This window comes from Erythrolamprus reginae, chromosome 4 (genome assembly GCF_031021105.1).
Source record: "Erythrolamprus reginae isolate rEryReg1 chromosome 4, rEryReg1.hap1, whole genome shotgun sequence".
NCBI lineage: Eukaryota > Metazoa > Chordata > Lepidosauria > Squamata > Dipsadidae > Erythrolamprus > Erythrolamprus reginae.
The window spans coordinates 125238495-125265982 of NC_091953.1; the positions used below are offsets into that span (position 1 = coordinate 125238495).

At 41.2% G+C, this 27488-nt stretch overlaps 1 protein-coding gene across 8 annotated transcripts in view; it reads right to left on the minus strand.

Annotated features, from left to right (window-relative positions):
* LMO7 (LIM domain 7) overlaps nt 1-27488 on the minus strand; it is a 221647-nt gene that overhangs the window by 115772 nt on the left and 78387 nt on the right. For all 8 annotated transcript variants that reach the window (XM_070751347.1, XM_070751345.1, XM_070751344.1 and 5 more), the window contains exons 2-3: nt 24244-24314; nt 12587-12656 (exon numbers count right to left, since the gene is read on the minus strand). In XM_070751347.1, the coding sequence (XP_070607448.1) occupies nt 12587-12656; nt 24244-24314 (141 nt within the window). The remainder of the gene's footprint in view (nt 1-12586; nt 12657-24243; nt 24315-27488) is intronic.

Sequence of the window (27488 nt, forward strand, 5' to 3'; positions counted from 1 at the left end):
CGTGCAGTATACAGGTCCTCAATGGAAGGCAGGTTGGCAGCAATTGTTTTTTCTGCAGTTCTGATTATCCTCTGAAGCCTGTGTCGGTCCTGTTGGGTTGCAGCACCAAACCAGACAGTTATAGAGGTGCAGATGACAGACTCAATGATTCCTCTGTAGAACTGTATCAGCAGCTCCTTGGGCAGTTTGAGCTTCCTGAGCTGGCGCAGAAAGAACATTCTTTGTTGTGCTTTTTTGATGATGTTTTTGATGTTAGGTGACCATTTATCTCTTGGCAACCCCCTGCAAAGAAGTAAGGGATTGATCCTAAGACCAGGAAAATCCAGGATCAGCTTTGGGAGTTGCTCCCTTTAGGAAGGCGGAGTAGCATTAAAGATTATGCATCTCTAGATCCCATCAAGGGCTAACCCAAATACTAAGAGAGGCTTGCCGGGATTAAATCCTCTTCTTAAGGAAGTGGTAAATTTGACAGCTGCCGTAGAACTGAAAGACGTACATGAAAAAACACCGCTAACTATCCATTATTCTCTGTGTGAGCCATCCCATTTTTTTGCAGGCAATTTCCTGCAATTTTTAATGTTCTGGATTGCGGTGCATACAATGTGTATATTCAGGATGGGTCCTAGTCATTTAGCTTACCTATTAAGAGCGTGAGGATGGCTCTGGTGGATGATGCCAATGGCCTACTACTTAGGTCAATTTGGCAAACTGTGTTGGGGTGTCAAAAGTATCCAGATATTCATGAATTGGGAGAGCCCTGTTAAGAAGGTCAGCCAATGAATAGGCATAGCAGCTAAGTTAGCCAATGGGAGCTAACCACTTCTGACTCTGTGCAGTGAATTGAAACTGAAAACTTAAGCTTAAGGCTGGATGTATCTCTGTTCTCTGTCCTCTCTGTACTGCTCTGCTGAAATGAAACTAACTGTTTTCTGCTATCTGTAACATCTTGAAGAAATGATCTGCTAGTGGTATTGTAAATTCATCTGTTATTATGTTTATAAAGAAGTTATTGAATCCAGATGAACCAGTCATCTGTGTGTGCTTCTGGTTTTGATTTTTGCAACAAACTTTAATAAAAAAGGATCAGTGGGCCTACAAATTATTAACATGGGGGTGTTGCACAGGATTCCATTAATTGCATTAAAAGGGCTGGCCGGGATCAGCATGGTCTAGGGCAGGGGTCTCCAACCTTGGCAACTTTAAGACTTGTGGACTTCAACTCCCAGCAAAGCTGGCTGAGGAATTCTGGGAGTTGAAGTCCATAAGCTTTTTAAAGTTGCTAAAGTTGGAGAACCCTGCTCTAGGGAAGGGCCAGGACCATAAAGGGTCTCAAAGACAGGAATCAGCTTGCTCTGCTGATCTTCCCAACAGCTCATAATTGAAGCATGATGTCACCGAGAACCTGCTTCCCTATTCATTTGCCTGATCCTTTGCGAAGCTCTCAAATTAGTGGCTTCCCCCATCCCGGGAGCTGTGAGCCGCTCGATTTAAAATGCAACCTTGTGAACAGAAAAACCACTTTTCCTGGTTCTGAAATGATTTGTGCAGACACAACACCCATTCTTCCATAAGGCCAGCAGCTGACAGCCAAGCTTGCCATGGGTGTTATCTTCCACAAGATGAGGTAGGCAAAAAGTGGAAAATAACACTAGAGCCAAAAAAAGAAGACAAACAGAAGGAGGAGGAGGAGGGGAAAGGGAAGGGGAAGAGGAGGAGGAGGAATTTAAAATGCTGGAAGATAGGTGGATAATTATTGATAGAGAGAGAGATGGTTAGAGAAATAATTAATATCTAGATAAAAAGAGGAGGAGGAGGAAGAGGAGAAAGAGAGATTTAAAATGCTGGAAGATAAATGGATAATTATCAATAGAGACAGAGAGATGGATAGAGAAATACTTAATATCTAGATAAATCAAAGGAAGAAGAAGAAGGGGGAGGAGGAGGAAGAAAAAGAAGAAGAAGAAGAAGAAGAAGAACAACAACAACAACACAACAGCAGCAGCAGCAGCAACAACAACAACAGGAGGAGGAGGAAGAGGAGGAGGGGAGAGGAGGAGGTGGTGGAGGAAGAAGAAGAACAAGAAGAGGAAGGAGGAGGAACACAGGGAAAATTGTTCCAGCACTGCTTTATAACAATTGGCAAGTAAGACTTTCCATAGGATGGACAGAAATGTGATTATCTGCTAATACCTCCAGGTAACCTGCAGGAAAAGTAACATTCAAGACTGCTGTAACCCAAACTCGGGAGTTTGAGCCATCACTAAACGTCAGCTGTAGAAATTTGATTAATAAGCAAAGGACTGCGTGATGTAGCGGCGAATTATGTTTGCCAATCCCAGTAAAGCGGCCTTTTGCAATTGACAGATGGAGATTTTGTCAATTCTGATGGTTTTCAAATGTCCGCTGAGATCCTTTGGCACTGCGCCCAGCGTGCCAAGTACCACTGGGACCACTTTCACTGGCTTATGCCAGAGTCGTTGCAGCTCGATTTTTAGATCTTCGTATTTCACTAATTTCTCTAGCTGCTTCTCCTCAATTCTGCTGTCTCCTGGGATTGCGATGTCGATGATCCATACTTTCTTTTTCTCCACGATCACAATGTCTGGTGTGTTATGCTTCAGAATTCGGTCAGTCTGAAGTCGGAAGTCCCACAGTAGTTTTGCTTGCTCATTTTCGACCACTTTTTCGGGCTTATGGTCCCACCAGTTCTTTCATCATCATCATCATCATCATCATTGTCATCGTCATCGTCATCATCATCATCATCATCATTATTTAATTAGTCTTGTATGCCGCCCTTCTCCGAAAACTTGGGGCGGCTCACAGAATAAATATAAAAACAAAGCATATAGGACAAATCTAATACATTAAAAAAGTACAATTAAAAATCCTATGTATTACTCAGTGAAACAATCCAATCACACCATGCATCACATTTACTGGTTAGAGGGACAAGGTGTAATTGCCCCAGGCCTGGAGACATAGATGAGTCTTAAGACTCTTGCGGAAGGCGAGGAGGGTAGGGGCAGTACAAATGTCCAGGGGGAGCTGATTTCAGAGGACTGGGCCCCCCACAGAGAAGGCTCTTCCCTGAGGCCCCGCCAAACGACATTGTCTGGTTTACGGGACCTGCAGAAGTCCATGCCCCAACTCTGTGCGACCTAACCGTCTGCTGGGATTTATCCTCGTGTGAAATTTCGCTTCCTGGGCATGCGCAGAAGCCGAATCTCGCATGGGCACGCATCAGAGACACAGAAATGTGTGCGCATCTCCATTTTTTCTACTGGGACCGTCAGTGCAGCAGTCCCCTACTGCCTAACAGCCATCTTCATTTCTATCTGAGGCATAGGCTTCTTTGGCAGTTGGTGGTGGCTCCTTTCTCGGCCCTAATCCACTTCACCAAATCCACCCCTGGCAGCCTGGTGTAACGGCAGAGCTGGCTCAGAGGTTTGCCATCTCCCCACCCAGTGCCAACAAAAAATGAAGGGAATGCTGATCAGCACCAACAATGCACATCGCGGAAAAACTTCGCTTTGAAACTAGAGATGGAGATGAAATACCGGCTGGGAGAAAGAGCTGGCCAGGAAGTGGTTCAGGGCAGGGCAAGTATGTGCATTCTTGACCCACCCATTCTCAGGGCTGCCTACTCATGGGCTCCTCCGTTGAAGGACATTTGACAACAAGGAGACAGCAAAAAGAAGACGACAGTCCTCTTTGTTATCCTCGGAGGTTTCTTTTTTGCTTCGCACTCACAAACTTCTGGCCAAACCAGTTTAGGGTTCAAACCTGCCAGGGGACCAGCTGCCAACTCCCTGGCATAATCCCTTGTCATTGGGCTCGTTGGAAAGCAAGAATGCGTGCGCCCAGGACTTCTGAATTCCTTCGCTGTCGAGTTAAATCAACCACAAATTACAATGTGTTGACTTGTTTGTGTTTCCACCACAGTGAACGTGATCCCAGCTGCTCGGTTCCTATGTTGACCACGCGTGCACAATACAATCAACCTAGAGACGGGCGGTCAAACAGGTTTGATTTTCGGGGATGGGAAGGTGGCATGGTCAGGAGGTTGCCTCCCTATCTGAAGTTTCTGAGTTGTGAGGACACGTCTGCATCTCTATAACTGTCTGGTTTGGTTCTGCAACCCAACAAGACGGACACAGACTTCAGAGGAGAATCACATCTGCAGAAAGAACAATTGCTGCCAAACTGCCTTCCGTTGAGGACCTGTATACTGCACGAGTCAAAAAGAGGGCGGTGAAAATATTTACTGACCCCTTGCACCTGGGACATAAACTGTTTCAACTCCTACCCTCAAAACGTCGCTACAGAGCACTGCACACCAAGACAGCTAGACGCAAGAACAGTTTTTTCCCAAATGCCATCACTCTGCTAAACAATTCCCTCAACACTTCAAACTATTTACTAAGTATGCACTACTATTAAGCTTCTCATCGTTCCCATCACCCATCTCCTCCCACTAATGACTATATAACTTTGTTGCTTGTATCTTTGCAATTTATATTGATTGTTTCCTAATATGATTTGATTGCTTATTTGTACCCGGACTATCATTAAGTGTTGTACCTTATGATTCTTGACAAATGTATCTTTTCTTTAATGTACACCGAGAGCATGTACGCCAAAGACAAATTCCTTGTGTGTGCAATCACACTTGGCCAATAGATAATCCTATTCTATTCTATTCTATTCTGTTCTGTTCTTCATTCTTTCTATTCTATTCTATTCTTTATTCTATTCTATTTTCTATTCTATTCTTAATTCTATTCTGTTCTGTTCTATTCTTCATTTTTTCTATTCTATTCTTTATTATATTCTATTCTTTATTCTATTCTATTTTCTATTCTATTCTATTCTATTCTGTTTTGTTCTGTTCTTCATTCTTTCTATTCTATTCTTTATTCTATTCTATTCTTTATTCTATTCTATTTCTATTCCTATTTCAATTTCTATTTCTTTTCCCATTCCCTTCCCTTCCCATTTCATTCCATTCCATTCTATCCTATTCTATTTCTATTTCTATCCTATCCTATTCTTTCCTCCACCAACACTGAAGCTCTACAAACAGAAGCACCTCAAGCAAGGCAGGGCCAACTCCTTCCCCCTTCCTGGCAAGTTCTGTCCAACGTCAATCATATTTGGAATTCTCCACAACAAGATCAAACTTAGAAACCTAAACCTGACCCCTGGTCTCACCACTCACTTTGGAAATTAGACCCAGGGGTGGGGGCGGGGGTATAAATATAATTTTAATAGCAACGGCTCAGGAATGGCAACTATCCTGCAGTCCATAATTTAGCACAGACGAAATAATTGAATTATTCAGCATGTCCCACTATTCATTCTAGAGCAGAACAGAAGAAAAGAGTGGTGGGAAATGTTTATGTGAAAAATTTATTGAAATTTTCCCTTCCCCCTAGGCTTATAGAATTTATACATGGTATGCTTGTATGTATGAGTGGTTATTTAAATTGGGGGTTTTAGATTATTTTTAATATTAGATTTGTTTATATTGTCTTTTTATATTGTTGTTAGCCGCCCTGAGTCTTCGGAGAGGGGCGGCATACAAATCTAATAAATAAATAAATAAATAAATAAATAAATTATGTGACCAGGCATGGCAGGACTAAAGGAACATATGAACAGGAAAGGTTGACCTATAAAGCTCTACATGGCTCAGGACCAGGTTACTTATGGGACGGTCATCTGCCTCATGAATACCAGGGACAGGTTAGAGTCGGCCTACTCCAGGTCCCGTCAGCTAGACAATGTCGACTGGGGTGGGGGTTAAGGGTAGAGCCTTCTCGGTGGCAGCCCCAGCCCTTTAGAATCAACTCCCTCCAGAGATTCGTACCGCCCCCACCCTCCTGGCCTTTTGTAAGTCTTTTAAAATTCATCTCTGCCAACAGGCTTGGAGCCATTGAGCCCAGGGATTCTGTTCTGACCATGAGTGCAAATACAATGGATGTGAATGATGTGTTTTTTTTTTTACTAATTGGGGTTTTAGATAAAATTTAGATTGTTTTAATTAATGGATTTCTTATGTGTTTTTGTATTGTTCCTGCTGTAAGCTGCCCTGAGTCTGCAGAGAAGGCTTTCAAAGAAAAAAAAAGAAAGAAAGAAAGAAAGAAAGAAAGAAAGGAGAGAAAGAAAGAGAAAAAGAAAGGAAGGAAGGAAGGAAGGAAGAGGGAGGGAGAGAGACAGAGAAAGAGAAAGAAAGAAGGAAGGAAGGAAAGAGGGAGGGAGAGAGAAAGAGAAAGAAAGAAGGAAAGGAACGAAGGAAGGAAGGAAGGAATGAAGGAAGAAAGAAAGATGGATGGAGGGAGAGAAAGAGAGAGAAAAATAAAGAAAGGGAGGAAGGAAGGAAGGTGGGAGGGAAGGAAGGAAGAGGGAGGGAGAGAGAAAGAGAAAGAAAGAAGGAAGGAAGGAAAGAAAGAAAGAGGGAGAGAGAGAGAAAAAGAAAGAAAGAAGGAAAGGAAGGAAGGAAGAAAGAAAGAAAGAAAGAAAGAGAAAGAAAGAAAGATGGAGGGAGGAGAGAAAGAGAAAGAAAAATAAAGAAAGGGAGGAAGGAAGAAAGGCGGGAGGGAAGGAAGGAAGAAAGGAAGGAAGAGGGAGGGAGGGAGAGAGAAAGAGAAAGAAAGAAAGAGAAAGAGAAAGAAAGAAAAAAGAAGGAAAGAAAGAAAGAGGGAGGGAGAGAAAGAGAGAGAAAAATAAAAAAGGGAGGAAGGAAGAAAAGCAGGAGGGAAGGAAGAAAGGAAGGAAGAAAGGAAGGAAGGAAGGAAGGAAGGAAGGAAGGAAGGGCTGAGGAAGATGCTCAGGAGGATTCTCTTCAATGTGGACACTTTGGGGTACAGAAACATATCCTGGTTCTCCAAAGCACGTGTTCAGTTTTAGAGGAGTACCTGGCAGGAATGAAATGCTACCAGTTCGGTCCGATCCTGGTGTACGGTGTACCAGTAGCGATGGCTGCCGGTGGTTCGGCAAACTGGTAGCAGTTGCAGTGAAAGGCTCCTCCCACCTGCCTGGACATCGCCATTTCCTTCTTTGTTAACCCTCTGCTCATGCACAAAGCCTTCTGTGTATGCGCAGAGGGTGAAAAAGCATGTGTGCGAGTGGAGCGAGAATAAGAAAGCACGCGCATGTGCGAAATGAGGGGGTGAAAAAGCAGAGTGAGCGTGCACTTCTGAACCGACAAGGAAGGTAAGTAGATTTCACCGCTGGTACCTGGTAATGGCTAGGAAAAAAATGCTTAATTTTTGGGTTGGTTTATTTATTTATGTATTTAATTGGTTGGATTTATATAACACCCTTCTCCGCAGACTCAGCATTTAGGCAGATGGTATTTAGCATTGTTCTTTCTGCATTTACAGGGGAAATGATCTTTATGCTACCAATGCCACCGCCTCTTCTAATCTAGGCTATTTACAATTCAACCTTAGCTTCACACATAAATCAAACAGGTCTTACAGTTATTGGGCAATCCTGGAAGCAAATTAAGTGTGCCTCTAATAGCCTTTTAAAGCTTAAACACTATTTCCCCTCTTTGCATAGGGAGGGAGTGTGCTAAGGAAGGCCACTCCATCACTTTTTATCCTTCCTGGTGATTATAAAAAGGGAATTGGGAAGTAGTTCAGTTCATAAACCGTGACAGCTGCGGTGGAGGAGATTAATTTTTACAATTCGCATTTATAAAGTGACCAAATTATACATCTTCTTTGAAGGGTTTATAATTTGAAGAGCCGTCATTACCTTCTTGGGCGGGGTGGTGGTGGTGGTGCCGTATTTTTCAGAGTATAAGACGCACCTTAGTTTTGGGGGAGGAAAATAGAGAAAATAATCTGCTTGGCAGATATCCATCTGGCTAGCATCCTTAGTCTGGTCATCTTCAGCACATTATTTTATCTCCGGTTAGGGCTTTTAAAAAAAATCTTATTCAGAGAGAGTAACAATGAAAAATCTTGCAAACCAGTAAGAGCTGGGAACATTATTAGCACCTACCGTAGTTAGGGCTGGGAAAAAAGATTCAGAGCAAGTAGAGCAACAAAAAAGAACCTGGAAAGACTTAGGGCTTGGAAAACATTTTTGGCAGAGAGTAACAATGAAAGCTTGCAAGCCAGTAAGAGCTGGGAACATTATTAGCACCTGGTTAGGGCTGGAAAGAAATATCCTGAGCAAGTAGAGCAATGAAAAAGAACCTGAAAAGACTTAGGGCTTGGAAAACATTTTTGGCAGAGAGTAACAACGAAAGCTTGCAAGCCAGTAAGAGCTGGGAACATTATTAGCACCTGGTTAGGGCTGGAAAGAAATATCCTGAGCAAGTAGAGCAATGAAAAAGAACCTGGAAAGACTTAGGGCTTGGAAAACATTTTTGGCAGAGAGTAACAATGAAAGGGCTTGCAAGCCAGTAAGAGCTGGGAAGAATGTTAGCACCTGGTTAGGGTTGCAAAGAAACATTCTGAGCAAGTAGAGCATTGAAAAAAACCCTGCAAAGACAGGAAAACATTCTTGGCAGAGAGTAACAATGAAAGAGCCTGCAAGCCAGTAAAACCTGGGAACATTATTAGCATCTGGTTAGAGCTGGAAAGAAACATTCTGAGCAAGTAGAGCAATGGGGGAAAAAACTGCAAAGATTTAGGATTTGGAAAACATTCTTGCCAGAGAGTAACAATGAAAGAGCTTGCAAGCCAGTAAGAGCTGAGAACATTATTAGCACTTGGTTAGGTCTGGAAAGAAACTTATTTGGAACATGAGCAGAAATTTTAAAAACGCTGAAAATTGCCGAAATCTCATGCGCCTACATGTCATATCACAAGAGTTTCCTTCCTGTACATGCACAGAAGCAAAATTTCATTTAGGCATTCGTGCCTGCCCGCTGGTCACTCAGAACTGCATGCACAACTCCATTTTCACTACCATAACACTCTCTCCCTCCCGACCAGGTAGGAATCCAATACTGTGCCCTGGTCTCCTGGAGGGAAGGCAAGGATATCAATCTCACCACTTAATCCAGGGGTCCTCAAACTTGGCAACTTTAAGACTTGTGGACTTCAACTCCCAGAATTCTCCAGCCAGCCATGCTGTCTGGTTCTGTGATTCTATACCTAGAACTAGACACACTACAGGGGAAATTGGAATGATTTCTACTTGTGATCCAATTATTTTTCATCTGAAGATTGGAATCGTGAATCTCCTTTTGAGAAGTCTCTTGTATTGAAAGCTTTCTTGACCTTATATACCACTCTGGACAAATGGCCTTCCAATCTCTTATTGAAAAGCACCAGTGGTGGAACACCGACCACTTTTGAGTCAACATGTCCCTAAATTCTGGATTTTAATATTCTTGGTTTCTTTCCATTCAATTGTGTCAGTTTCCCAGAAACTGTCTGGACATGTCCCTGCATTTTTCTTGGCAAGGGTTTTCAGCAAGGCTTGGCCATTGCCTGCTGACTTTGGAACGATTTCAATCTATTTTCATTACATGAAAAAAAAGGGAAGGAAGGAAGGAAGGAAAGAGGCAAGGAAGGAAAGAGGCAAGACAGGAAGGAAGGAAGGAAGGAAGGAAGGAGGCAAGGAAGGAAGGAAGGAAGGAAAGAGGCAAGGAAGGAAGGAAGGAAGGAAGGAAGGAAGGAAGGAAGGAAGGAAAGAGGCAAGGAAGGAAGGAAGGGAAGGAAGGAAGGAAGATAGAAAGAAAGAAAGAAAGAAAGAAAGAAGGAAGGAAGGAAGGAAGGAAGGAAAGAAAGAAAGAAAGAAAGAAAGAAAAGAAGGAAATAAAAGAAAAAATAAAATAAAATAAAAGACGAGCATGGTTTGTTTTTCTTTGATGGGCCACGGTAGCTTTACAGCTTTTCCAAAGGCCCAGAAGGCAAGACAATTTACTGTGATTGGAAAAACATACCCAGAGTCCAGAAGGGGGGGGGGGATCAAAATTTTCCCACTGGTTCTGCATATCTGACAAAAAAAATTCTACCAGTTCTGCATACCTGACCCATACACTGCAAATGAGGTATCCTCTAGATCTGACCACAAGAGATATGCATGATTTCAATATTGGTTTTAAATTATCTTTTTAAATTGTTCCTTGAGATGTTGTCTTTTTTGTTTGTAAGCTGCCCAGAGTCCTCAGGGAGTTGAGCTCCTTTTAATTAAACAAACAAATGAACGAACAAACAAACAAACAAATAAATTCAGTGATTTCCCCCCCCCCCCCCAAAAGATATGAAGTCTCGACTCTCGGCTGAAACTGGGAGAACTTGGTCGCGATGAGTAACTACAAAAAGTATTTTCCCTACATAACCCAGGGGGAGCTGAAACATGACTTCATCGCCTTAACTTCCCCTATGAAAAAAAGAAGGGTGCCACTTTCAACAGGTGAATATTCAGAAACTATTTGTGCTGCCTAAAGGCACATGATGGGCTGGAGACCCAATCATCTCCGGGACCGCCTTCTGCTGCACGAATCCCAGCGACCAGTTAGGTTACACAGAGTGGGTCTTCTCCGGGTCCCGTCAACTAAACAATGCCGCTTGGCGGGACCCAGGGGAAGAGCCTTCTCTGTGGCGGCCCCGGCCCTCTGGAACCAACTCCCCCAGAGAGTAGAATTGCCCCCACCCTCCTTGCCTTTTGTAAGTTTCTTAAAACCCACCTCTGCCGCCAGGCATGGGGGAATTGAGATCCTCTTTCCCCCTAGGCCGTTACAATTTTATGCATGGTATGTCTGTATGTATGATTGGTTTTTATTATAATGGGTTTTTAATTGTTTTTAGTACTGTATTGGATTATTATTATATGTTGTCTTATTATTGCTGTTAGCTGCCCCGAGTCTTCGGAGAGGGGCGGCATACAAATCCAATAAATAAATAAATTAAATAAATTAAATAAATTAAATAAATTAAATAAATTAAATAAATTAAATAAATTAAATAAATTAAATAAATTAAATAAATTAAATAAATTAAAAAATAAATAAATTAAATAAATTAAATAAATTAAATAAATTAAATAAATTAAATAAATGAATAAATCTATTTTTCAGTAATTCCTATCTTTTTTTAGACAAATACTTGCTTATCTGTTTTTTACAAATGTCTCGGTTTATTCGCTGCAGCTTTAAAAGCCCGTAGAACATTTTATATAAAAAAGCAGCGCAGATGGAATTTGTTAACTGGAACGCTGCCCTCTCGGCAAACACAATGCCCAATTGAAAACAACCATCAAACTCTCCCCAAACATTTTTTTCAAATAAACACCCAAAAATGTACTTTGCCACAAGCAGCATTTTGGAGAAAGGTCACAGTTATGGTTCTTAAAAACTACACCCCCTTTCAGATGAAAGCCCAGAATTTGGTCCAGTGTATACACAACAGAATAACAGAGTTGGAAAGGGCCTTGCAAATCTTTTAGTCAAAGACGTAGGAAACATTATACCCTTTCAGACAAAATATTGTTCTGTGTCTTCTTAAAATGCTCCATTTTAACCCACAACGTCTAGAGTCAACTTGTTCCACTGATTAATTGTTCTGTCATGAAATTTCTCCTTAGTTCTAGGTTGGTTCTCTCCTTGATTAGTTTCCATCTATTGCTTCTTGTTCCTGCCTTCTGGTGTTTTGGGGAATAAACTGATTCAAAGTATGCATGCGTCCTTTAAAATGCTTGTGGCAGGCAGGCAGGAATAGATAGATAGATAGATAGATAGATAGATAGATAGATGGATGGATGGATGGATGGATGGATGGATGGATGGATGGATGGATGGATGGATGGATGGATGGATGGATGAATGGATGGATGGATGGACGGACGGGTGGATGGACGGATGGAAGGAAGGATGGATGGATGGATGGATAGACAGACAGACAGACAGACAGACAGACAGACAGACAGACAGACAGACAGACAGACAGACAGACAGACAGACAGAGATAGAAACACAGAAGCAAAAGGACTGCCGATATCTCATGAGTGTGCGTGTCCCCTGCGAGATTTTGCTTCTTGAGCATGCGCAGAAGCAAAATCTTGCTAAGATGCGCGCATGCCCGCCAGAGAGGTGGCGCAGTGCGCAGAGCGCACTGGTAGCTGTGGGAGTTGGCAACTCTTCACTGCTAGGAAGCAAACTCAAAGTCTGCCTGCATCCAACAGCTCTTCCATCAGGGAAAAACTCAGAATTGTCATAACTCGTGGTTCTTACAGGCTATTTGGCTTATGGACCATAGCAGCATTTCTGACAGAATAGAATAGAATAGAATTCTTTATTGGCCAGGTGTGATTGCACACACAAGGAATTTGTCTTTGGTGCATATGCTCTCATGATACATAAAAGAAAAACAAAACATTGCGTTTGAAAGGAGAAAGGGAAGACAAAAGTTACGCTCTTTAGGGTTAAGATTCATATTGCATCTTGATGACATTTGTGTACAGGAACTACTACAAAATTCAACTTATTAGTCATGGCATGGCTAACCGTTATGAATGGCAACCAATAAAACTTCGTCAGCTCCATAAACATAAGTTGTAATTATGAGACAATAAAGCTTTAATCATATAATGCCAAAAACATAATTTTACTACCTACCAGTCCAGCTATTGGTGTTGACAGACGGTTGATCTTTTTAATGATGCCAGGTTTGATCTTGTTAATAAGACTATTTTAAAAAATGAAAGAGAGAGGGTTAATCAAAAATTTAAAGACATTTTAATATTCTACACATAGACATGTAAAGTAGAAAGTAGTGCTCTGTCTGTATGTCTGTCATTCTGTCTGTCTAACTGTCTGTCTGTCTGTCTGTCTGTCTGTCTGTCTGTCTGTCTGTCTGTCTGTGTATATATATATATATATATATATACCGAACTCAGAAATATATATAAATATATATATACCCAAACTCAGAACAATATACATACATATACCCGTGAAAATCGTCGCCAGAAATTTCCAAATCCTACATGGGAAGAACCTGAATATACCAAGACCATCATATATATATACATATATACATATGTGTCAAATGTTTTTTTAGCTGGAATTTTAAAATTAAGGGAGACTAGGATGGTCCCATTTCGGCCTTGTTCCGGCCTCATCAGCTAGCCACACCCTTCCTTACTGGGATTTGATCCGGTATACAGTGGTACCTCTACCTAACTTACAAACTTTTTTAGATAAGAACCGGGTGTTCGATTTTTTTGCCTCTTCTCAAGAACCATTTTCCACTTATAAACCTGAGCCTCTGAAAATGTAACCAGAAAAGGCAGGGAGAAGCCTCCATGGGGCTCTCCAGGAATCTCCTGGAAGGAAACAGGGCCGGAAAAGGTGGGGAGAAGCCTCTGTGGGGCCTGTGGGAGGAAACAGGGCCAGAGAAGGTGGGGAGAGGCCTCCATGGGGCCTCTCTAGGAATCTCCTGGGATGAAACAGGGCCTCCATCCTCCCTGCGGTTTCCACAATCGCACACATTATTTGATTTTACATTAATTCCTATAGGAAAAATTGCTTCTTCTTACAAACTTTTCTACTTAGGAACCTGGTTACGGAACGAATTAAGCTCGTAGGTAGAGGTACTACTTTATATGTGTGTGTGTGTATGTGTGTGTGTGTATTTCATAGCAGAAGAGAAGTGAGCGCTCTGCAAAGCCAGAGCTACAAATGCCGCAACAACGGTGCCGACACATCTGCCCAACATCTGGCAGAACATTTCATGCCCGTAGAGGCCTTTTGATTCAGCTTTTGCATAGATTAATATACCTGATCTATATTAAAGCAAAATATTGTTAAGCATTGGAAAATAAATACATTATATTAATGAAAGATGCTAAATGCTTCATTTAATATCTGAAATATTGTTTTTGTTGTTGTTGTTTTCCTTTGCTTTCAAGGAAACTCTTGTTCTGTTTAAGCAAAATAATTCATCCTAAATTCTTGCCAAACCTTCAGCTGGTCTCAGTATCACTATGTATGAATCAACAATCCCAAATCTTTTAAACCCTCTTTTGTTGTGGAATAAATTTCTGATAAAACTCATTGAGTTTCTTGGAACACAATTAGATTTCCTGCTGGATTAAAGATACAATTTCTCTTTATAATACCCAAAAGTTATTAGATTTATCAGTTATTTTTGAAAAGCAGGACGCAATCAACGCTGCGGTGTGAGTTAAGATCCCACAGTGTGTACAGCAGAAAAGCTAAGCACCCTACTCCAAGGTGCCTCAAACTCATTTTTTAAATGTATTTTATTTATTTATTTATTATTAGAGTTGAAAGGGACCTTTCAGGTCATCAAGTCCAACCTCCTGCTTAAACAGGAAAAATATTTTCATTTATTCCCTAGTTTGACTCAGATTTTCAAAAATCCTTAGAAGAAATCACCACTAGGTCAGATTCCCAGAAGACTGTCTTTGAAGAGGCCCCAACTTCTCCTAAAAATAGATTTTTATTGAGACACAGCTCAGTCCATTTTTGACTCCTGCTCTGCTGATAATTGCGGATAAACACTTTTATTTAATGACCAGTGACTTATTACGGCTGGTCTACTGGAGAGCATTTCTATTAGATGAAACATTTATTGGTGATGATTTATTTCCCAGCTGTCAAGTAAAGAGCAGATATGAATCAGATCCACTGACATTAAGTACAGGAGAGGGAATTGGGATGCTCTGCATTAAGCAAGGTTGCTGGTTGATTCCATGTCCAAAGCACCGGGATCAACTAAAAGTGAATTAAACAACATCGCTTCCAACCAGAGGGTGGGCTGCTGCTCGGACAGGGGGGAACACAGTGGGGTAGCGAAAATGGAGCTCCACCCCAGAGCACCCAATTTGCACCGAAAGATGTTGGAAGAAAATGCAGGGTGTCTTCTTTGGGCAGCCTCTGCGTTCTTCCGGAAAGCGTTTAAAACCCCAAAGCCAGCGATTCTGCTACAAACAAAAGTGTCTAGGAAAAATAAAAGGAGATAATTCTATGTGATCTGGATTTCTGCCTCCCACTCCTTAGTACAGTATTCTCTAGAACAGAGGTCTTCATAGCTGGCTGGAGAATTCTGGGAGTTGAAATTCACAAGTCTTATAGTTGCCAAGTTTGGGGACCCTTGCTCTAGAAAATAAAACTTGAATAATGCTTGAAACCTAATGTTTTGCCAGAAACCTTGATTTTGTTTGGTGGTCTGCAGGAAGGAGGGTTAACACTGTTATGTGGAATGGAGCATTATGGGATGTTCACTTAAAGTGGCAAGTAACACTTTAAATTGTTGCCTCTGAGTAAGTGATCATTTTGTGAATGGCCATTTTAATCATGAAGGCTGGCTGGGGAATTCTGGGAGTTGAAGTCCAAATATCTTCAAGTTGTCAAGGTTGGGAAACACTGTTCTAGTTCAATTGCAGGAAACCCTATACCAGTGATGGCAAACCTTTTTTGGTCCACAAGCCAAAAGGTGTGTGTGTTTCTGCGTGCCGCACTAGCATGCGTGCACATGCCCACACCCTTTCCCTCCCCCCAGACACATGTGCACCCCCTTGCACTGCCCCCCACTCATGCGCAGCGGCCTGGTACATGAAAAAAAATGCCAAAACGGGCAAATCGGAAGTTCAGGAAAACACACATCCGTTTTGCCATTGTGCTGGGGTTTTTTGCACTCTGGAGGGTTCCAGGAAGCTTCCCTGAACCCACGGGAGTGCAAAAAACAGCACAACGGCAAACCGGAAGTGTGTTTTTCAAAACTTCTGCTTTGTCCGTTGAGCAATTTTTTTGCCTCCGGGGCTTCAGGGAAACTTCCTTGAAGCATCCGGAGGATGAAATGGTCTTTCCAAAGGCCAAAAATCAGCTGGTCAGGGCACGCAAAGTCTCACGTACCCTCCGATGTGGCTCCATGTGCCACCTGTGGCACATGTTCCATAGAATAGAGAATAAAGAATAAAATTCTTTATTGGCCAAGTGTGATTGGACACACAAGGAATTTGTTTTGGTGCAGATGCTCTCAGTGTACATAAAAGAAAATATAGATTTGTCAAGAATCATGAGACACAACACTTAACGATTGTCACAGAGGTCAAATAAGCAATGAAGAAACAATCAATATTAATAAAAATCTTAGGATACAAGCAACAAGTTACAGTCATACAGTCCTAAGTGGGAGGAAAAGGATGAAAGGAATAATGAGAAAAAAGTAGTAGAAATAGAATGCAGACTAAGTAAAAAGTTTGACAGTGTTGAGGGAATTATTTGTTTAGTAGAGCGATGGCGTTCGGGGAAAAACTGTTCTTGTGTCTAGTTGTCTTGGTGTACAGTGCTCTGTAGCGACATTTTGAGGGTAGGAGTTGAAACAGTTTGTGTCCAGGATGAGAGGGGTCAGTAAATATTTTCACCGCCCTCTTTTTGACTCATGCAGTATACAGGTCCTCAATGGAAGGCAGGTTGGCAGTAATTGTTTTTTCTGCAGTGCTGATTATCCTCTGAAGTCTGTGTCGGTCTTGTTTCGCCGTCATGGGCCTATAACCATTTCAGACAAGTGGCTGCTCAGTCTCTTCTTAAAGACCTCCAGTGATAAAGCACCCATAACCTCTGAAGGCAAGCTGCTCCACTGGTGAATTATCTTTACTTGTTGTTCTGTCTGGCTCTCTGGTAAAATCCTCCCAAAAATGCACAGGTACAAATTTCAGACACACACACGTTTGAAAATTCAAAACAATGTTCTTTATAATGAAAATTCACCTAAACTAAGGCCTCTTTTGGTATAGCAAAGAGCCCTGGTCTCCAAACAAACTGGTAATTTGTACAAGTCCCTTATCAGTTCAGTAATACTTAGCTTGCAGCTGTGAGGCAATTCACAGTCCGTCTTCTTTCACAAAGTGAAACACACTTTGCTCTGGTTTAGTTTCAAAGCGGGGAAAAATCAGCACACAAAAGGTCAAAGTCAGTAAAGCAGTCACGAAACACAACAATCAGATAATCCTCCACAATGGCCAAACCTACAGGCTGCTCTTTATAGCCTCACTAATCACCACAGCCCCACCCAACCACAGGTGGCCTCATTTTCTTTGATAATAATCTCTCAGTTGTTGCTGCCTATGCATCGCTCTCCTCGTGCGTGGCTGTATCATTAACTCTTGTTCCGAATCCAAGGAGGAGCTAGATAACTGATCTCCTTCTGAGCTGTCTGCCACACTCTCCTCCTCCCTGTCACTCATGTCTTCTTGGTCAGAGGAGCCTTCATCAGCAGATTCCACCGGGGGCAAAACAGGCCTGCAGCATGTGGATGTCTCCCCCACATCCACAGTCCTTGGGGCAGGAGCAGGGCCAGAGCTAACCACAACACTTGTTAGGAACTATCTCCTTAATTCCAGGTTGCTTTTTTCCTTGATTAGTGTCCATGCATTGCTTCTTGCCATGCCTTCTGGGGCTTTGGAAAGGTGCCCCATCAAAGAATAATAAAACAAATCATGCTCGTTTTTTATTTTCCTCCCCACCCACTTCATGTAATAAAAATAAAGATTCAAATCATTCCAAAGTCAGGAGGCAATGACAAAGCCTCGATGAAAAATATTGTCAAGAAAAAAAGAAATTGGTACATATTACCATGCATGGTGGACATGTTCTGAAGCTAAGAAATATTGGAATAAAGTAGAGAAATGGATAAACAACAAAGGAGAAGATTAAAAAATCTTCTGAATTTTTCCTATTGGGTATTTCAAATACGAAGTATAAAAAAGAAATTTACTATTTAATAATACATATATTGGTTGCGGCAAGAATTACATTTGCACAGAAGTGGAAAGAAAAGGAAATACCAAAAGATGTAGAGGTATTTTAAAAAATTATGGAATGTGCAGAACTAGACATGATGACAAAACGTTTGAATAATCAAGTTGAAACAGAATTTTATAAAATATGGGATAAAGTATATGAATGGTGGAATTTTAAAAATAGTATTAAAAATCAAATAAGTAAGAATTTATAATTATTTGAACTAATTATTTTGAAGGTTTATAGATAGAGTGTAATAGTTTAAAAACAATATAAATAGAGTTTTGTTTTTTTTTCCTTTATAGTATGTTGTTACATGTTGTGAGCCGCCCCGAGTCTTCGGAGAGGGGCGGCATACAAATCGAATAAATAATAATAATAATAATAAAGTTAGAAGTGTTATTTTCTATATTTTATTTTTGAATAAGTATTTGATATTTTATAGATAAGAAACTTAATTAACATAAAGAATATAGAGTTAAACGTAACAATAATATATTGTGCATGTGTGATATTTCTGTATTGATCTGATTATGGTTAGGTTTCTTTTTTCTGTATTAGTTAGACTTCTATGACAAGCGGAGCAATGGTAGCTCCTTAAATGTTTAATGTTGTTTGTTCTTGTCTGTCTTTTGAAAAATAATAAAAAATATTTTTTTAAAAAAGAAAAATATTGTCAAAAAAAGTGCAGGGACATGTCCAGGCAATCTCTGGGAATCTGACATAACCGAGTGGGGAAAAACCCCAAGAATATTAAAATCTAGAATTTAGACACACGCTGATTCAGAAGTCGTGGGTTCTCCATCCCTGGACTTTTCAAGAATAGAGTGGATGGCCAGAGTGATGTAGGGTCTCCTGCTTGGAGATTGGACCAGAAGACCGCCAGTGTAATACATCTTCTCAGAAAGCTCATTCTTTTTTCCTCGTTCCTTCTTTTAAATTTCATTTTAAAGGGTAGCATCCAAACCAGAATGCATTTTGCTTGCAAGTGGGTGTTCGTTAACATAAAATGAAGCTTCGGACGGAGATCTCCATCTGCCAAACATTGTATATTCTCACATTTCACTGCATGCCAGAAACAATAAAAGCTACTTTAATGTCGTTGTTAAAATTAGGATATTTGCTAAAAGGAAGACAGGCCTTCTCTAGTTCAGGATGACCTTCAATATAGAGCCGGGGTGGCGCAGCAGGTAGAGCACTGTACTGCAGGCCACTGAAGCTGACTGTAGATCTGAAGGTTAGCGGTTCAAATCTCATCACCGGCTCAAGGTTGACTCAGCCTTCCATCCTTCCGAGGTGGGTAAAATGAGGACCCGGATTGTGGGGGCAATAGCCTGGGTCTATTAAGAAGTGCTATTGCTAACATGTTGTAAGCCGCCCTGAGTCTAAGGAGAAGGGTGGCATAAAAATTGAATGAATGAACGAACGAACGAACGAACAAACAAACAAACAAACAAACAAACAAACAAACAAACATGTTGGCCACTTATAACCCCTTGAAGAAGCTTGTTCTGTGTTCAGGGCCCCAAAGGTGTGAAGGGACCTATTTACTGCCTATATTATTATCTTTGAACATGTTTTCTTAGTTGCTTTATGATATTTATTTTTGGCCTTTACCTATTTATTTTTAGCCTAAGGATATTTATCCATGTAGTAGGGCTTTGTTGCTATTATCCTTCTCATCTTTCCTGTTACCTTCTCCTATTGGCATCTTGTGATTTCTCCCTTTGTTGTTTGTCTCTTATGATGTATGATTGTCTCTTATGATTAATGGTTTATCACTTTGTGGTTTGTATGTACACTGGGAGCTTATGTTTTTCTATCAACCCTGTATGTTTGTATGTATAATGAGAACTTATGCACTGGAGGTAAATTCCTAGTGTGTGCAATCACACTTGGCCGATTAATAATTCTATTCTATTCTATTCAGTACTGCTTACTGTACAAACTGCCTGCTGGGCCCTTTTTCTTTTTTCATGAGTCTAGCTGTCATACATGAGACCACTAGATCCATGGAGTTATATAGCCTGTATAATGCCCTACGAGACTAGACTTTCAATCCTGGGCCTAGAAAGTTTAGAACTAAGATGCCTTAAACATGATCTAAGTTTTGCCCACAAGATCATATGCTGCAACGTCCTGCCTGTCGGTGACTACTTCAGCTTCAACCACAACAACACACAACAGATTTAACCGCTCCAAACTTGACTGTAAAAAATATGACTTCAGTAACGGAGTTGTCGAAGCGTGGAACTCATTACAGGACTCCATAGTGTCATCCCCAAACCCCCAACACTTTACCCTTAGATTATCTACGGTTGACCTATCCAGATTCCTAAGAGGTCAGTAAGGGGCGAGTACAAGTGCACTAGAGTGCCTTTCGTCCCCTGTCCTATTGCTCATCTATATCTCCTATTCCTTTCTTCTATTCCTATATCTCTTCTTCTATTCTTTCATTGATATGTTCTATTACTATACCTTCTTTTCTATTATTTCTTAGATATATTTTACTATGAGTATCTCCTCTATAAACTTCATCATGTATTTTACTATGTGTATATAGATATATACCCACTAAAACCCTCATTATGTATTGGGCAAAATAAATATATATAAAAAATAAATATTCTATTCTATTCTATTCTATTTTATTTCTACTCTACTCTACTCTACTCTACTCTACTCTACCCTACCCTACCCTACCCTACCATTATCTAAAGGATGCATGTGGTGGTTGTGTCCCAAAGCAAAAAAAGTACTGGAAAAAATGATTCATGATTATTTACAACAGATTACAGAGAAACAAACAGAAAACATCCTGAAATTCTTTCTACTAGGAATAACAAGGGAAAAAAACAACCAAAGGACATACAATATCTATGTTTACATATCATCACAGTAGCAAGAATTGCTTATGCCCAATATTGGAAAGACGACAAAACCCCGTTGAAAAATAATAAAGGATGCTTAAAAATGACACTTAATATTGCAGTGATTTGGATCAGCCAGTCCAGAAGCCCAGTAGGGAATCCGGTGTGTGAGGGTGGGAATGGCTACTTTTAGGAGATCCAATTGGGCTCTTTCCCACATTCCCCTTCCCAGCCCAAAGTTTTTTTTCCCCCTCTCACTGTTTCCTCTTCAAATAAGTTTGCTAATTTAATTCAATTGCGAGACCGCCTGACTCTTTAACCAATCTGGACAGCTTACAATTAAAAGACAACCACAGCATACCGTATTTAGAAAAAGTCTCAACCAGAAGATTATACACTCCCAATAAAACCCCGAAATCATAGCAACTCCCCAACCACTCTATCCCAAAGCCTGGGAGAAAAACCATATTTTTAACCCTTTTCTACACAAATATTTTTTGGGGAGGATAACATTGTAAAAAAGCACATTCTTAATCCTACAATAGGGTGACAATACGCATAGTCCTTGGCTTATGACCAGTAGTGGGTTCCTACTAGTATGCAGGGGTGGACAGCAGGCAGGACAGGGTGGAATGCAGTTCCACCAGCGGAAATGAAGATAAGTGCGCAGCTCCAGCTGATCGTCGGCTGTCACTTCCTGGTCGGCTCTCCTTTTCCCCCCCTGCTATTGCTGCTGCGTCTGCGCTCCTTGCTTTTTTCCTCTTTCCTCCTTCCTGGCCTTGGATGAGCTTCCCTATCTCCTGCTAGGCGTGGGTGGAAGCGGCGCTGGCAGCATTTATACTTCTGGCAGCACCCGTTCGCCTAGCTACCCTGCCTCAGGCAGTGGGGGGGTGACCCAGGAAGGAGAGCATGGGAAACGTGAAACAAATTGTCACTCCAGTGAACGACCCTGGTAAGGTTGTTAAGTCGAGGATTTAACAGTTCACTTGAATGATGATGATCATTCAAGCCACTCCCACCTGATCACATGGCCGGCAAACCACTCCTACCCAGTCACATGACTGCCACACCCACAGTGTGGCAGTAAAAATTTTGGCTGCCCATTACTGCTGGTATGGATGGTTGTGCACAGCTTTGTGTCTCGGCCTGTGTGCGCTTTTCCAAGTGAGATTTTGCTTCTGCGCATGTGTGTGTGATTCCGGCAATTTTTTACTTCCGCGCGTGCGCAAAATAAAATTCTCACTCGGACACACACACACATGCTGGAGACACAAGGCTGCATGCAATTATCTGTACCGGTAGAAACCCACTACTGCTTGTAACCATAATTGAGCCCCAAGTGTCTGTCGCTAAACAGGACCATCGTTAAGTGAGCTTTGCATGCACGGAAGCAAAGAAATCACCCAAAATAGGCAAAATCTCACACGCAAGAGCATCCCAGTGTGAGATTTCGCTTGCGCACATGAAAGTCTGGAATAGCATACCAGTAAGGGCTGGTAAGTGGGAACCCCGCCTGAATATAGCCATACACAGTAGAGTATAAACCTGTTTAAGTAAAGGTAAAAATTATCCTTGCACATATGTGCTATTCATTCCTGTCTCTAGTGTTAGGAAAAAGCTTCTACAGTGTTCCCTCGATTTTCGTGGGTTCAAACTTCACGAATAGCCTATACCATGGTTTTTCAAAAAATATTAATTAAAAATTCTTTGCAGTTTTTTCTCTATACCACGGTTTTTCCCGCCTGATAATGTCATACATCATCTAATAATTTTTACAAATAAATAACAAAAAAAATAATTATTGTTAATAAATAATTATGTTTATAAATATCAGGATCACTAAGTGTCTTATTCAATGGTGATTACCAGCAATAATGGTGAGTAAATGGTTGTTAAGGGAATGGGAAATGGTAATTTAGGGGTTTAAAGTGTTAAGGGAAGGCTTGTGATACTGTCCATAGCCAAAAATGGTGTTTTACTTCCGCATCTCTACTTCGCAGAAATTCGACTTTCGCGGGCGGTCTCGGAACGCATCCCCTGCAAAAATCGAGGGAACACTGTATTCTTTTTTTCAGAGGGGAAGTTAAGGCGATGGAGTCATGTTTCAGCTTTCCCTGGGTTATGTAGGGAAAATACTTTTTATAGTTACTCATTATGACCAAGTTCTCCCAGTTTCAAACGAGACTTCATATCTTGGGGGGAAATCACCTAATTTATTTATTTGTTTGTTTGTTCGTTCATTTGTTTGTTTAATTCATATGTAGCTCAACTCCCTAAGGACTCTGGGCAGCTTACAAACAAAAAAGACAACATCTCAAGGAACAATTTAAAAAGATAATTTAAAACCCATATTGAAATCATGCATATCTCTTGTGGCCAGCTCTAGAGGATACTTCATTTGCATACTGGTAACGGCTGATAAGTGGGAACCCCACGTGCATATAGCCATACACAGTAGAGTATAAACCCATTTAGGTAAAGGTAAAAATTCTCCTCGCACAGATGTGCTATTCATCCCTGTCTCTAGTGTTAGGAAAAAGCTTCTATTCTGGCGCCTTGGAACATATTTTTACAATCCGACCAATCAGGCGTTTACAGTGGGGTGTCCCTCTGAATTTCCTGCCAATCAGCTTAAAGCTCTGTTGGGAGAATCGGCGCGCGACTTATGGTTGGGGGTCACCACAACCTGAGGAACTGTATTAAGGGGTTGCAGCATTAGAAAGGTTGAGAACCACTGTTCTACTTGCATTTTTTTACATGCTTTGGAACTGCTGGGTTGGCAGAAGCTGGGACAAGTAACAGGAGCTCACTCCGTTATGCGGTGCTAGGGATTTGAACTGTTGATCTTCAGCAGCAGTGGTGATTCGTCGCAAATGTGAGCCTTCATAGCGAGATATGTACATGTCTTGTATATTTACAATGGGTCAAGTTTGGTTGCTCAGCCAAAAGTCATGAATTGTGTCCAGATGTCCAAGAACCTCAACGCCTAGCATGGCTATGTTGACTTGGGTGACGACCAACTTTGGATGGTCAACGAACTGTTGTAAGTCAAGGACTACATTTATCACCCAAGAATCTGCTAGTATGATCAAAGAGATACTAAAATGTCTAGATTCTAAGAATCTGAAACGGTTCTTGGATGTTCTGTTTTTCTGGGTTTTTTTAAATTATTATTAATATTATATTGATGGTCTTTGACTGTAATAAAGGTCTATAAAAATGATCAACAAGCCATTGAGCCCCTGCATCCCTTATAAACCTATTTATAGGAGACCAAAACACCCTGAAAAGTCTCATCCTCAGAAAGGCAGAATTGCTTCCGCAGCAACATTTACAAGTTATGCATGGTATGTCTGTGTGTATGTTTGGTTTTATAATAAGGGTTTTTAGTTGTTTTATTATTGGATTGTCACATGCTGTTTTTATCATTGTTGTTAGCCGCCCCGAGTCTACGGAGAGGGGCGGCATAAAAATCCAATTAATAATAATAATAATAATAATAATAATAATAATAATTATTATTATTATTATTATTATTATTATTATTATTTAGAGGAATTGACAATAGTATTAGTTCAACGGTAGGGGCTTTTCCCAAAGAAATCCTGGCCTTTTTCCGCTCAGAATACTTACTCGCAGAGAAGGATCCCATTTTCTAAAGCAGCACGAAACCCCTTGCTTCCGAAACTTTTCCCAGTCACCGCCTGAAAAACAAAACGTAACAATAATGAACAAACTCATGGAAAAATTAAACATATCAATGGGTAACTTTCAAGAGGAGGTATCTACATTTCTTTAAAGAGCAGGAAACATCTTCTTTTCAACCGTGACCTCGTGAAGGAGTTGAGTATGATGCTGTTTTAGGTGCCCAGAGAAAATCCAAAGTGGAGGAACAACAGGATATGAATTCTGTTGTGAACTGTTGTGCAATTCCCACTATTGTTCCACCACTTTGGATCCTGCAGAATTCACACCCAATCTTAACCTTGAGAGACCTTTTGGTTTCAATCAGTTTTAGATCAAAAGTCTCTTTGGCGCCTGATGGAGCAGACATCAAAGGCAAACAAACATTGGTTGGGGAAGCTCCCATTCATGAGTATGGAGACCATTACTGGAGCAGGAATGTGATGGCAAAGTTGTCAAAGTGTGCACAGCGTGACTACTATTTTGAGACAACTCAGGAGCAAAATACAGTACATAGAGGTTTGTCTTACAAACAGTGATTTACATACAGGATGTACTGTATGTCCTATTAGTTTCCACCAGCGCCTGGCCACGCAATTTATGTTACTGGATTTTACCAACCTTGAAAGGATGAAAGGCTAAGTCAACCTTGACCTAGTCAGATTCGAACTCTTGGCTGTGGCCAGAGTTAGCTTGCAATACTGTATTTAAACCACTGCCTCGCCATGGCACAGATCAAAACTTTAGAGACAGAGAGACCGTCAGTTTTGGGTTCATACCTGGATGGGGAGGGGAGGGGCGTTTCGGTAGCAAAAATGGAGCTGCCCAAATGGATTTCCTTAATTTGAAACTGCAGCAGCTAGGGGCAGAGGGATTTTTCTATTTCTCGCATAGAGTGGAGTGGAATGGAATGGAATGGAATGGAATGGAATGGAATAGAATAGAATAGAATAGAATAGAATAGAATAGAATAGAATAGAATTCTTTATTGGCCAAGTGTGATTGGACACACAAGGAATTTGTCTTTGGTGCATATGCTCTCAGTGTACGTAAACGAAAATATACATTTGTCAAGAATCATGAGGCACAACACTTAATGATTATCAAAGGGGCCAAATAAACAATCTGGAAACAATCAATATTAATATAAATCTTAAGGATACAGGCAAGGGCAGAAAAGCACTTTGAAGCAGTAGATAAGTTTAAGTGCTATTGCTATTTAAGCATCTAGCATTTTATTTTTGTTTGTTTGTTTACTCGAAGGCATAGTTCCCTCTAAGCTGAGCAGTGAGCAATCGCTCACTTAAAAATCATCATCAACTCAGAGTTTTTCAAACCTGCCCAGAAGCCGAGGGAAAGAGTGAGAGGGAAGGAGAGAGAGAAAGAGAGGAAGTGAGAGAAACAGATAGAAAAAAGAGAGGAAGGAAAAGAGAAAGAAAAAGAATGGGAGTAAGGAAGAGAGAAAGAAAATCAAAATCTAGTTTGAAACTATCTCAACTATTTAAGTGGCATTTTGATATTGATAGAGTTGCCCTGTTATGAGCTCACTGTTATAGACACACAGTACAGTATTTTATTTTGAAATTCTCTGAGGCAAAACAGGGTGGGTTTTTTGTTTGTTTGTTTGTTTGTTTGTTTGTTTATTTAATATTTCTGTGCCGTCCAGTCCCGAAGGGACTGCCACTCAGACACTATACTTTTCCGCCCCCCCCCCCAAAAAAAAATAGAGGGAACACTGCTCGAAGGGCCTTTTCAAGGCTCGATCCTCTCCAATTTCCAAAGCTCTGGCTGGAGTTAGAGGGAGTCATAGCTCAGGGCATTGGGGTTATTGGGTGGGAAGGCTGCATTAGACAATTCGTGTCTAATACATGTTGACAGTAGAAAATCATTGACTATTAAATTCAATGATTTCTCGTCTGATCAAAGCAAAATAAGAAAAAAAAATTCTTTGTTTTCCAACTGGCTGAATCCAGGGTGTGGCTCATTTCTGGAACAAATGTGAACTGAAAGAGTCCCACGAAACTGGTGCCCAAAACAAAAGCTTTACCCATGTAATTGAATTTTGTATTTATTTATTTTTTTCTCCCTAGTGGGTTCCAGCCTCGATTTTTCAATGGTTATAATTAAAAGAGCCTTTCTGAAATATTTGTGCAATGTAGTGTTGACCGAGTTGGCTCAAACGAATATCTACATCCTTGCTCAACTTTTGCTTTCAAACTTCTGTTTCAGAAGACTGAGAAAATTGTACTTCTTATCATGGGCCAAGATAATAATAATAACAACAGAGTTGGAAGGGACCTTGGAGGTCTTCTAGTCCAACCCCCTGCTTAGTCAGGAAACCCTACATCACTTCAGACAGATGGCTATCCAACATCTGCTTAAAAACTTCCAGTGTTGGGGCATTCGCAACTTTTGGAGGCAAGCTGTTCCACTGATCAACCGTTTGTGACTGTCAGGAAATTTCTCCATAGTTCTAAGTTACTTCTCTCCCTGTTTAGTTTCCACCCATTGCTTCTTGTTCTACCCTCAGGTGCTTTGGAGAATAGGATGACTCCTTCTTCTTTGTGGCAACCCCTGAGATATTGGAACACTGCTATCATGTCCCCCTGGTCTTTCTTTACATTAAACTAGACATACAGGTAGTCTCCGACTTACGACGGGGATCCGTTCCCACGGCCCGTTGTAAGCCGAGTTTGGTTTAAGTCGGAATATTCCAATTTACATGAATATTCTGACTTATACGGCGGCAGCAGCAGCCTCCGTTCGGGCGAGGGGATCTCCGTGGTGGTCAGTCTCGGAGGCTACAGCAACGCAGCGCCGAGAAGGACCGGCTGTTGGTCCCTTGAAGCCGCCGCTGCCTCTGTTCGGGCGAGGGGATCTCCGCGGGGTCTCCGAAGCCACCGCCCACCACAGAGATCCCTTTGCCCGAATGGAGGCGGCAGCGGTGGCTTCGAAGCTGGCCCCAGGTCGTCGTAACGATGAAGCGTCGTACGTCGGGGACAACGTAACCCGAGGACTACCTGTACCCAGTTTTTGCAACCGTTGTTCATATGTTTCAGCCTCCAGTCCTCTAATCATCTTTGTCGCTCTTCTCTGCACTTTTTCTGGAGTCCCAACATCCTTTCTGCATCACGGCAACCAAACCTGAATGCAGTAATCCAAGTATGGCCTTACCAAGGCTTTATAACACTGGT